This window comes from Orcinus orca, chromosome 13 (assembly GCF_937001465.1).
Source record: "Orcinus orca chromosome 13, mOrcOrc1.1, whole genome shotgun sequence".
NCBI classification, from domain to species: domain Eukaryota; kingdom Metazoa; phylum Chordata; class Mammalia; order Artiodactyla; family Delphinidae; genus Orcinus; species Orcinus orca.
The window spans coordinates 15,364,848-15,377,778 of NC_064571.1; the positions used below are offsets into that span (position 1 = coordinate 15,364,848).

The 12,931-nt window shown below is 43.1% G+C and overlaps 1 protein-coding gene across 1 annotated transcript in view; it reads left to right on the plus strand.

Moving 5' to 3' along the window:
- SUCLG1 (succinate-CoA ligase GDP/ADP-forming subunit alpha) overlaps window positions 1-3,558 on the plus strand; it is a 35,328-nt gene extending 31,770 nt beyond the window's left edge. The window contains exons 8-9 of the mRNA XM_004271619.4: window positions 1,657-1,845; window positions 3,306-3,558. Coding sequence (XP_004271667.2) covers window positions 1,657-1,845; window positions 3,306-3,332 — 216 coding nt within the window. The 3' untranslated portion in view covers window positions 3,333-3,558. The remainder of the gene's footprint in view (window positions 1-1,656; window positions 1,846-3,305) is intronic.
- Window positions 3,559-12,931: the final 9,373 nt, after the last annotated feature.

Below are 12,931 nucleotides of genomic sequence, written 5' to 3' on the forward strand. Positions count from 1 at the left end.
GCGGGGGGGGGAGTTGGAGAGCTTAGGGGTGAAGAAGGGGCTTGAGCCAGGCCTTAAAAATTAAGTCAGAATTTGCCAGGTATCCAAGGAGGATGGAGAACTTTCTCAGCAGAGAGGGGCCCAGAGGCAGAGCCGTCTGGCATTCCTGGAGGGTAAAGAGCAGGGAGGAATGGTGGGGGCAGGACTGGAGTAAAGAGCGTCAGACACGCGGAGCCTGGCGTGCTGGTGCCTTCACGCGAGTCAGCTTAGCCCAAGCGAACTGTGCCAGTGACCTTGCGCTGCCATGCACTTGCACTTTAAAAAAAGCCAGTTTCCTTTAAGAATGTCCTTAATGAAGCAGTAAGAATTATTAATTTTATTAAGTCTTGACCCTGGAGTCAGTATTTTGTGATGAAGTGGGAAGTAAAGCACTTTGCCAGTTGAGTTGTGAGCTGAACTAGCTGCTTTTTTCATGCAACACGTTTTATTTGAAAGAATGTCTGGCAGGCAGACTGGTTGTTCAGACCTTGGTATTTATTTGGCGGATCTTTTCTCAAAAATGAACAAAGCAATCCTGCTGTGTCAAGGAAAACAACTCCTCGTATTCGTTGACAGTGATAAAGTTTGAACTTGCAAATGTATATTTTTGGAAAACTTGTTTCTGCCACCATGAACTTCACCCTACTAAAGACTTTTCTAAGGAGATTGGCGGTGATACTGAAGAGTGATTTGATGATGTTGAATGAGGAAGTGTATCAGCACTTGGAAGAGCTACATAACTCAGTGAATCTGTATTTTCCTTCTGACCAATGGATGTTACAAAATCATTGTAGGCAAAAGATCCAGAATGATGAATGAATTTTGAGGTAACAAAGGACTGTGGTTTCAGGTTACCATTTGAAGAGGTTTGTGTAGTGCCAAGGAATATCCTGTTATCTGACAGATATTAAAATACTTCTCCCTTTTCCAAGTACATATGTGTGTGAGGCCAGATTTTCTCTTGTACTTCAGCCAAACTAACATATTTGCAGTAGATTTAATGCAAAAGCATTAAGACAGAGTTATGTTGAACTAAAACAACCTGATCTGTGTCTTAATTCGTTATCACAAATCACATAACTTATGTATTTTCAAGTGTGCTTTTTTGTTTTTCAAACGAAAGAGTGACATATGTATTTGTAAAACAGCTTGTGGGGGTGAATTTGAAGTTTAATATCTTAACAGGTAACAGTTTTGCTTCAGGATTGTTTTTTTGAGTTTGTAGGAAGAGTCAAGTCATCTCAAAGGAGAATGCAGTGGTTTCAGTCATAGCTCAATATTTGTGTTGTTTTCTTTTTTTATTTTATTTATTTATTATTTTCTGTACACGGGCCTCTCACTGCTGTGGCCTCTTCCGTTGCGGAGCACAGGCTCCGGACGCGCAGGCTCAGCGGCCATGGCTCATGGGCCCAGCCGCTCCACGGCATGTGGGATCTTCCCGGACCGGGGCACAAACCCGCGTCCCCTGCATCGGCAGGCGGACTCTCAACCACTGCGCCACCGGGGAAGCCCGTGTTGTTTTCTTATTGAAGATGAGTGAAGGGCCCCAGCCATTTGCCATTTTCTGGCAGAGTCATGAGTCGGAGGTCCAGTTTCGATCAACTTCTTCATCAGAGTGTCTAAAATCCCGTTTTCCAGGGTCCCAAGGCCAAGCCTGTGGTGTCCTTCATTGCTGGTTTAACTGCTCCTCCCGGCAGAAGAATGGGTCACGCGGGGGCAATTATTGCTGGAGGAAAAGGTGGAGCTAAAGAGAAGATCGCAGCCCTGCAGAGTGCGGGAGTTGTGGTCAGCATGTCCCCTGCACAGCTGGGAACCACCATATACAAGGTGAGCTGGAACAGTGGCCTGAGTGCTCGGAAGTTACTGGCCTTAAAGTGGGAGGCCACACAGGGTGCCTGGAAACCATGGTGTTTTCTTCTGGGTCTCTCCTGTTTCTTTCTTTCCGGTGTGCAGCTTAACAGTCTCTAGCAACTCCACCTTTTGGTCCTAATGTTCTAATCGGGCATGACAAGGAATAGTGTTCTGATTCAAAAACTTTATTCTTCAAACATCTAGATTTGCTCTTTTGTGGGTAGTAAGGTATGATATACAAAAAAGCGTTTCAGAGTCCGTAAGTGTCCTGAATTCCATTTTGGGGGTTGTGCAGAGAATTGCCTTGTGTTTTGTTTTTTTCCATCGAGGGCCTTTGGGATATAGCTATGCTAACTCCATAGGTTTTTTTCCCAAGGAGAGAGGTTGAAGACCGACTAAGAAGAAATGAAAACTGGGAGTCAGGATGGAGGGAGATCTAAAGAGGCTGGGGGTTTTCAGATTTTAGTTGGTGTCTTCCATAATCTCTTTGCAGTGATTTTTGGCCTATCTCTTTGAGTGATCATTTCAGGCTCTCTCTCTCTCTCTCTTTACTTTTTTGATGATTGTGGACTTTACAAAAAACCCCACAAAAAACAAAACTTTTTGCACATGCTGAAAACAGGCCCCGATTGTCTTCCCAGGAGGGAGCAATGTTTTGGCATAATCTTCTTTGGCATTGTCTTAGGGATAATAAAATTAACTCCTTGTTTTATTGACTCCTTGCATGATTGTGTCTTGTGGAATGTGACACAGTGTGCCATAGTGTTTAAAAGAAATCTGGGTGGTTAGGGAGTGTGTGAAGAATTTTGTTTAAAAGAGGGGAAGGAAGGGAAAAAGCAAATAAATGCTTGAGTTCACATCAGAGACATGTGTTACCATTTTACTCCAGTAGGTGGCAGCAGGCACCTACACATTTTGCTGCATTCTAATGGTTACAATCTAGAGAAATGTGGTTTTCAGTATTGTTTCCTTTTCATATATTTCTGAGGTTCTTGACGTTTGGTTTAAATCTGAACTGAATCTGTGTTCAGTTTTATTCTCTGAGAAACTAAACAAATCCACTGTTTTATTAAAAGGGCTGGTGTGTGTCACGTGTAGCGTTAAAGGTTTGGATAAGCACAGTCAGGTTTGTCAGCTCCTAATGATAACACTGCCATAGAAAACAAGAGTAATTCAGAGCCTCTCAGCCCCCGCGTTTAGGAGACAAAGTTGAAGCTCCGCATCTAGCTTAGTGAAATTCAGACTGACACGCGCTCATTTGAAAACTGTCATTTTGTGTTCAGTAACCTCATCCTGGTTCATTTTACTTCTATAATTTTTGGTTGCTCAGAGGATCCTAAAAACAAGAGGTTTTAAGAATCATTTTGACTGTGAATGTAATTTAGATTTTTAATCTTTAATCCCCTCTCTCTTCTCCCTCTCTCCTGTTCCTGAAGGAGTTTGAAAAGAGGAAGATGCTATGAAAGAAAAACAAACGAAATGTTCCCTAAACCTATGGACGAATCACTGTAGCAATGTGAGCCGGCGGCCGTTTGCTTCTGTCATCCACTGACTGTCCACCCGCGCACCTGTTGCTGGTCTTGCAGCACAACGGGAAGCCAAAGCGAGGTTTAGAGTGTCCTACGCTGAGACGTTTTAACCTCACTGAATAACAGAGACAGCCAATAAATCTACCACTTGATTTGAAAATGGTTTTGGAGGCTTTTTATTATTCCACCGTGGGGCTGGGGGGAGTGGGAGAAATAGAGGGGTGTGTGTGTGTGTGCACAAGTGTGTGTGTGTGCACGAGCATGTGTGCACATGCGTGTGCATATGTGTGTTTCAGTGGGCTCTATAGGGGACATTGTAACTAAAACTTTTGAGAGAATGGGTGTAAACATTTCAGTTGGGCTTTTATCAGAGTGATTTTACATCTCTTTGAGTTACATTTTTCTCATGTATATATAGAATCGTCCCCATCTTGTAGGATAGTTTTGAAGATTCGAGATAAATATATTAAGTCCTTGGCACGTGATAAGGCAAACTAATTGTTGTCAGTGCCACCATTATCATCATCATCACCATCACTAGGATTTAGGCAGGAGCTCATCCATGTTTCAGTTTTTGCCTAATTGGGAAATGGAAGGTCTTCAACGATGCTTTGTTTTTCTGTGGTTCTGCGGAGGGCTCTGCCCTTCCCCACCCAGAGCCTCCATTTCTTTGTTTGAGGTTTAAGCCATTCACTGCAAGAAAGCAGGAGACCTATTATCCATCCTTTTGTTTAAAAGGGAGCTTGTTAACAGGAAACAATTCCAGTGGAGAGACAAAATATTCTCACATTGTGTAACTGCCCTGGAAGAAACAAGAGCTTCAAAAAATATTAGGAGGAGCACCTCAAGAAGGCTGTTTGGGGAGCCCTTCCTGGGGAAGGGAGATGAGTAGGTACCTGAGGGCTGGGGAGGTACCAGCCATGCAAAAAGGAGGACTCACACCCAGGCAAAGGCAGGGAGCCAGGAAGAGCTCGTTTTGTGGAGGTGCCTGGGGACAGTGACCCTGGGAGGGGCTGGAGGAGGTCTTGGGGGGCTGGGAAACAGGTGTCTTGGGAGCTCCCATAACCATGCACAGGCTGCTGAGACACAAAGAGCAGGTGTCGGGAGATGTATTTCACAGCCCAAGGATTCTGCCTGGGCCAAGGGCCACGTCATGATCGGCTTTGGGTCAAGTAGACTTTAGTTCCTGCTCGTAGCTGTTTCCTTGTCTTGAAAGTGGGGATCATGAACCCCCATCCCACAGGGTACCTGGGTAGAATATACATGATGCGTGTGTGACAGTGGACTCGGCCAGGGCTTGGTGTCACTCCATAAAGTCTTGAACTTGCCTCCTGCTTGTGCTCAGGGCGACCCAGGTGACATGATGGCCGAGGAGGAAGGCACTTCCGGTCTCTCTGGTTGGCACCTCCAACCCAAGGTTCCTCCAGGGCAAACATATCCTTCTTTTGTCTAACAGGCTTTGTGACAGGGACACAATCCAGATGAGGGGCAGTGACCCTAACATCCTTTTGAGGGTCCACCCCTGATTCCAGGCTGCTCCAGGCCTGGCTCAGCCCCCAGTTCTGTCCCCTAAACGCCCATCCCAAGACAACCCCTCCCTCCTCACGCCTCAGGTCCTAACTAGGAAGCTCAGCGCCCTCCTGATTCTTTCTCCCACTTGCCATCTTCCCTTTCCCATCCCCTTCCATCTTCCCTCCCCCACCTTCCCTCCCCACCCGTCCCAGCGTCTTGAGAAGCCACTCTCTCATCTCACTTCTCTCCCTTCCTGCAACCGCTGCCGCCTCTGGTCTGAGCAGCTCAAACATATCTGAGCAGGATATTCAGTTCTGGTTTTTCTGATTTCATTTCTACAAATGAAAGGTGAAAGTTCAACTCACGACCCCAGTGCATTTTAAAAGCTTTTATTACAGAAACTTTCAAACATTTACAAAATGGTTATGCTATTATAATAAACTCCCATGTACCCATCACCCAGCTTTGATAATTATCCACATTTTGCTATCATTGTATGATCTGTACCTCCATCCATTCCCCCCAGTGTTTTTATTGTGATAGCTATTTTGTCAAGGTAAAATTTACATACGCTGAAATGCATGTCTTAACTGTGCATATCTGACAAATGGAGGAAGGTATGTAACCACACCCTCTTGAGGATATAGAACATTTCCTTCATCTCAGGAAGTTCCGTCTTATCCCCCCAATAGGTAACCTGTATTTTTATTCATCTTAGATGAGTTTTTGTCTGTTTTAGAAATTTGTGTGAAGGTAATGAGACAGTGTGTAGTCTTTTATGTTTGGCTTCTTCCAGTCAGCATGATTTCTGTGATGTTCATCGAAGTCAGTGCTTGCATCGGTAGTTCATTTCTTTTTATTGCTGAGTTCTATCTAGTCCGTTGTGTGGACATAGCACAATGTGTTTACCGATTCTCTGGTTGTTGGCCCTTTTGAGTGGTTTCCAGCTTTTGGCTGTGGTAGATTACGGTGCTATGATCTTTTATGTGCAAGTCTTTTGTGAACATAAACTTTTTTCTTAGATACTAGGAGTGCAATTGCTGGATGAAAATTTCTCCCCAGCAAAATATGAGAGTCTGGTGTTCTACATCTTCATCAACATTTGGTGTTTTTTATCTTTTAAATTTTAGCCATCCTAGTAAGGGGTGTGAGGGGTATTAATTAACATTTCCCTGGAGAAAAATGATGTTGAACATTTTTCAATGTGTTTATGTTTTTGGTATTTCTTCCCTTGTGAAGTGTCTTTTCAAGTCTTCTGTCTACCTTCTGTTTCTTGGGGTTTTTGTTTCTGAGTTCTGACAATTCTTTATATATTCTAGATACAAGACCTTTCTCCGATAGACAGTTTATGAATATTTTCTCACACTCTCTGTCTTGCTCACTCGTTTTCTTATTGGTGTCTTGATGAAAAGTTTTTAATTTCGATAATGAGCAACATACCTGTTTTTCTTTTCTGTTTACTACGTTCTGATCCTAAGACACGTTTGTCTACCTCAAATTCATGATGATATTCTGTTTTCCTATAAAAGCTTTATTACATCAGGTTATACATTTAGTTCATATATCAACCTCGAATCAATTTTTGTTCATGGTGTGGGGGAGGTAGAGTCAAGACTGAATTTTTTTCCTTATGGATATTCAAGTGGGTCTATCAATATTGTTGAAAAATCCTTTTTTTCTTTTTTTTTTCCTATTAACTTACTTTCATGCCTGTGTAGAAGATCAATTGGCCATAAACATATAGGTCTATTTCTAGACTCTCTACTAGGCCTTTTGTAACACCGTATAAATTTTAGAATAAACTTGTTCATTTCTATAGGATGATGATTGAGATGAAGTTTTATAGCATATTTTGAAAATGGTTGCTGGTTAACAGTATTGAGTCTTTCATATTCCAAGTTTTTTCTTGCGAAAATGTATAAGCATGAATTGAGTTTTGTACATTGACCCTCTACCCTAAGACCCTGCCAAAGGAATTTATTAGACCTAGTATTTTTTAAAAATAGATTTCTTAGTTTTTTTAATATAAAATTTATGTTAACCATGAATAGAGATTTACTTCTGTTCCAGTCTTCATGCCCTTTTTCTCTTTTCCTTGCTGTATTGTACTTACTCAGCTACAGTGTTGAATAGGTGTGAGAACAGATATCTTTGCCTAGTTTTCAATCTTGAGGATTTTTTTTGTGTTTTACCATTAAAGATGATGCTAGCTCAAGGATGTTCATAGATGTCCTTCCTTTATCACATGGGGAAAATTTCCCTTTATTCTAAGTTAGCCGAATGATTTTGTTGTTTGTTTTTTAATTGTGAATAGGTGATGAATTTTGTCCACTGATTCTTCTTAATCTATTGAAATGTCTATATGATTTTTTCCCCCTTTATTTGGTCAATTTAAATGTTTGATTTTTAAACATTAACTTGTATTTCTGTTCACAAATGCCGCTTGGTTATGATCTTACCCTTGCCACATGTTGCTGGAATATTTTGCTGGTATTTTGTTAAGGATAGTTGTCAAAACTTTATTTCCTTGTAATGTCTTTGCCAGGTTTGGTATCAGGATAATATCGGCTTTATACAGTAATTGGGAAGTTTTCCTTTTTCCTCAATTTTCTGAAAGAGTTGGTGTAAGGTTGCTATTTTTTCTTCCTTAGACTTAACAGGTTTCTTCTTGAACGCTTCACACCCCCTTCAGGAAGCTGTGGTGAGGGATAGGCTCTTTCTGAGAGGAAGAGCAGGGTACTGTCAGCCCAGGAGTAAGAATCAGTCACCCCTTTTTCACTTGAGGGTTGTAAGGAGGGCATGGGAGCTCGTCATCACCAAGCAGTTTAGAGGTGATGGGAGGTGCTTGGAATAGATAGCTTTTTCAGGGATATTGAAGGTACAGAAAACAGTTATTCAAACAATTACCACTGTGATCCACTGCCCACCCCCTGAATTTTACAAACAAGAGGGATAGGCTTGCCCTGGCAGGGGGCATGGTCAGAGTAAGATCTATGGCCATGAGACAGAGGAAAGCTGGAGGGCCGGGCACCAGTTAGAACCTTGTTTTTGGCTTCTGTGGCACAGAGCTTGACTCTTCTCACTCATGCGCTGACTACAGACAGTTGAGATGGATGGTTCAAGGTGGTCTCTGCAGCCTGGAAAATTAACTGTGGTTCCTTACCATTTTCTTTACCAGGAATTCCATCAAAGCTCTATCAGGCTGGGCATCTGTTATCAGCTCTATCAGATCTGGAATTGCTCAAGATCAAAAGCCTGGTTAGGTATGCTGTAATTCGAGAGAAATTTGATCTGACAGTGTGGAGGCCAGCATTCATGGCTTTTACTCCAATCAATGCGTTCTATCTTTGAATAACTTTTTAGCTCATTAGGATTCTGATCTGGAAAGGAAAACATCTCAGCTGCTGAGTTAATGATGACTCACTATGTGAGAACTTTAATTTTGACACCGGCCTGGGTAGGGAGACCTCTGCTGTGTGATCTGGTTGGTCTTTGGTGAGTCCCAGCTGCTGGAGAAAGAATAAGCAGTAATCCAGAGAAGACTGTGTCACTTCAGCAAGGCACCTGCAGGTGACAGGTTTCCAGGGTTGGGGTGAAGAGGAGGAGATGCTGAGCCCAGAAAAGTCCCCTGGGGAACAAGAGTCATCCTCAAACATCATCCCGGACTGGACAGTGCACAGTCAGTGTATGATGGTGTTGGCCAAGTAAGAACTTTTCTGCTCTCCTGTTCCAACCCCAGAAGGGTTATAACAGCAGCTGTTAAGTGAGGAAAATGGGGATGGTGAGGCCAACTCCGCCTCCTCTGGGACAGCGGACTTCCTGCCTGGAGCAGGCCCTGGGCCTGGTGGGGGAGGGGGTGGGGATGGTGAAGATCAGAGTGGTCAGCTGCCTTACCTCTGAGTGGAAATGATTGATTATTACTTGGAATTACTAAATTCTGCAGCAATTCCGTAATTTAAATGAGTATTAGGGTTCTGAATCTTTTAATTGGGAACCAAAAAGTCATTGGGGCAGGATGAAAAAAATAGCCCCCTGTTAGTTTTCTGCCATAACCAACTACCACAGACTGGGTAATAAAACAACAGGAGTTTCTTCTTTCATGGGTCTGGAGGCCAGAGTCTGAAATCAAGAGGTCGGCATATCTTCTCTCCCTCTGGAGGCTCTGGGGGGAAGCTCGCCAGCTTCTGGCACCGTTGGAATTCCTTGGAGTTCCTAGGCTTGTAGCTGCATACTCTGATCTCTGCCTCTGTCTTCACATCTTCTCCTCTTCTGTCTCGTGTCCCCTGGGTCTCTTATAAACACACTTATCATTGGACTTAGGCCCCTGGATAATCCAGGTTGATCTCTTCATCTCAAGAGACTTAATTACATCTGCAAGACCCTTTTTCTAAATAGCATTCACATATTCCTGGAACTAGGCTGCTGAGCTCTTTGTTTTTTTGGGGGGGGGGTACCATTCAGTCCATGACACTTCCTAAAGTCATCTTGGGAGTGCATCCTGTGAGTCATGCTTATTCAATCCAATGGGACTTGGGAATAGATAGAGGAGCAGGGCCTGATGTTGTTCCGAAACCAAACTTGGGTCCCCTCGCCTGCATACAGTAGAGCCAATCTACTGATACTGAGTTGTGGTGAAGGAAAGTGCAGACTTTATTGCAGGCACCAAGCAAGGAGTCCAGGTAGCTAGTGTTCAAAAGACCCAAATTCCCCTATGGCTTTCAGGGAAAGGTTTTGAAAGATAGGGTAAGGGAGGGAGGTTGTGGGGTGCATGACCAACTCGTGGACATTCTTCTGATTGATTGGTGGTGAGATAATTGGGAGTCAGGATCATCAACCTCTGGCTCCTTCCATCTGGGGTCTACATGCTTGTGGGCAGCATACAGTTAACTTCTTCCACCTGGTGGGGGTTTCAGTATCTGCAAAACAACTCAAAGAACACGGCTCAGACCATTATCTATGGTCCTTGAGGAGGAACTAAAGGTCCTTGACTTTGTTTAATGGCTAAACTATTATTATTTTCTCCTGCTGGACTGTTCTCCTTTATTTCTGCATGTTCTCACTTCTCTGATTAAATTTCTCTGATTTATTTTTTGGAAATTGGGGAAGGCCTAGGAGGCTAAATTTTTTCTACAAATAAGAGGCAGGTGGAGGACTCTGTCCCAGGAAGGCCCCATAGGTTCCTGCTTGCTTACAAGGTCTGGGTTTGCACCTTATTCTGAAAGCCTCAGGGAGGCACTGCAGGTCAGGTATCTTTTCAGTGTAGCAGAAGGGGGACAAAACTCTGGCTCAATGGACTCCACGGGGGAGGTTGAGGGAGTTGTTGTTTGTTTGCTTCATCTTCCTTTTTAATATTTCTCAGTGAAATGTAGATAAGGTCATCAGCTGAAAGTGAAAGTGGGGGAGGGTTAAGAGGAAGGAGGATGTGAAAATGTCCTTAGGAGAACAGAGAAGGGAACCAGGTCATGTCTGTATTGGTCACACCTCCACTAAGTACTCACAATTGTTTCCCTGTCTTGATCTTCACACCTCTCCCCATTCTCTGTTCTTGCTCAAGAACCTTCAATGAGTCCCTATTAAGAGAATGAAGGGCTTCCCTGGTGGCTCAGTGGTTAAGAATCCTTCTGCCAGTGCAGGGGACATGGGTTCGAGCCCTGGTCCCGGAAGATCCCACATGCCGTGGAGCAACTAAGCCCATGCACCACAACTACCGAGCCTGCACTCTAGAGCCCGTGAGCCATAACTACTGAGCCTGCATGCCACAACTACTGAAGCCCATGAACCTAGAGCCCGTGCTCCACAACAAGAGAAGCCAGAGCAATGAGAAGCCAGCACACCGCAATGAAGAGTAGCCCCTGCTCACCACAACCAGAGAAAAGCCCGCACGTAGCAACGAAGACCCAACACAGCCAAAAATAAAATTTATTTAAAGAAAAAAAAAAAAAGAGAGTGACGTTGACACTCCAAAGCCTAATAAGACTCACCAGGATCTGGGCCCCGATAGTTCCCCTGCCTTTTGGTCTGTTCAAGGGATTGCTCGTCAGAGAAACAAGGGGTGGCAATTTTCTCCATAAAGAACCAGATAATAAATATTTTAGGCTTTGCCAGTTGTAACTCTCTGTGGTGACCACTTAATTCTGGTGCTGTAGTGAGAAAGCTGCCAGGGATAATTTTAAACAAGTAGGCATGGCTGTGCTCCCGTCAAACTTGGTCTGCTCAGAAGTTTGAACGTCCTATAATTTTCACGTGTCACAAAATATTTTTTGATGGTTTTCAACCATGAAAAAATGTAGAAACCATTCTGAGCTTGCAGGCGTTACAAACACATGGCAGGCTGGATGCGGCCCTTGAGCCATCGTTGTCTGAACCCTGAGACAAACCACATGTGTTTCACTCTGACCACCCTGCCTGCCTAAGATCCATCTTCTTGTAAGTTAAATCTGTCCTGCACTTTAACCTAAATGCTTGCTCCTCCTTCTCATCAATATTCTCAATCCCCCATCTGCCCCAAATCTCATGGGTTCTATGCTGGCATTTGACTTCCTGGAGCCCAAATTGTCTGTGCTTCTCTTTCTGTTCAGCTGGGCCTCTTCTTTTTTTTTTTTTTTTTTTTTTTCAGTCTTTTCTATCTTGTGCCTCCTGAGCTGACTGTCTATTCTGAAGAGCAGAGCTTGCATTTTATGTCTCTGTGTGTCTCCTGCAGTCATGCCCCACACTTACTTGGTGCTCAATAAATATTCAAGAGAAAAAAAAGTACTTCTAAGACCCTATTCTGCAAGGCTCAAAGGGATTATTTTATGTGCAAAGTTCAGAAATAAAAAAGCCAAACCCCAGCAAAACTGCTTCCTTCTGCATTTTGATGATGTCTCTAAGGTGTGGTTTTCTATATTCTTTATGCTCCCAATATACTCCGAATTACCTTACATTTCTCTTGTATCTGATAGAAAGGAGGTGACATGTAAGGGAACAAGACCCCCAGTCACCTAGACTCATACACCGAAACCTGTCTGAGTGATCTCCAAAAGAGACCATGCCAGACATTTTATTAAAGGCTTTTACCTTGTACTAGACAAGTATGCACCATAAAGTTAATTCACACCGGAAGGAAGCAACAGGAATTTTGAGTGTGTTGAATGTAATTCAGCCAACTGGGACAGTGGTGATTAGGACTACTGTGGGTGAAACTACAGTATGTTATTCTGATCCAAGCACTGTTTGGAGGTCATTGAACAGATGTTATTTGAGATACTGTTGTACTCTGGGAAGGAAGGAAATGGAGGAAAGAGAGAAAATAGCAGATGATTTTGAATGTTCTAAATTCTGTGCCGGAGGTATTTAAACCTATAACCTCTCCACCCCACATCCACGTCAGAGACATCCAAAGTCAATCTGTTGAAACTTCAACTTGAACTCGATTTAGCCTAAGCACTATTTTTGCACAGTAGATAATAATACTAGTTGAGGATGTGTCTCTCTCTAAAAGCATTTTTTAAAAAAATGAGTGTTGACCCAATATTTTCCCTTTTCTCTCAGAGTCATTATTGCCTGAGTTACTTCAGGGCAGTGGCTTACTCAGGATCACCCCATGGGAATCCAGCCTTCAATGCCACAGCCGAATCCTGCTCTTAGTCTTCTGCTGGAAAAGACAAACATCACACACCTGGAAACCCACGTGCAGAAATTCTGCCCCTCTTTTCTCACCAGGCTTTATCTGCCTTCAAAATCTAAATAGTTGCTAAGTACTAAGATGTCTTACACAGAGGAGCAATATATATATATGCATAATACATACTACATAATAAACTATAATATATAATAAACTATATAATATGTGTATATATATTATCTGCAAAATGCAGCAAGTAGCAGAATGCTAGAGATCACACCATTTCTCTCACAAGGCAGTCTTTCTATGAGATTGCTGAACAGTCTTTGAGACTGTTCTGCTTTTATAGGATTCTTGAGCAGTCTTCAAGATTGTTCTACTTTTTTTTTTTTTGGCGGTACGCGGGCTTCTTACTGTT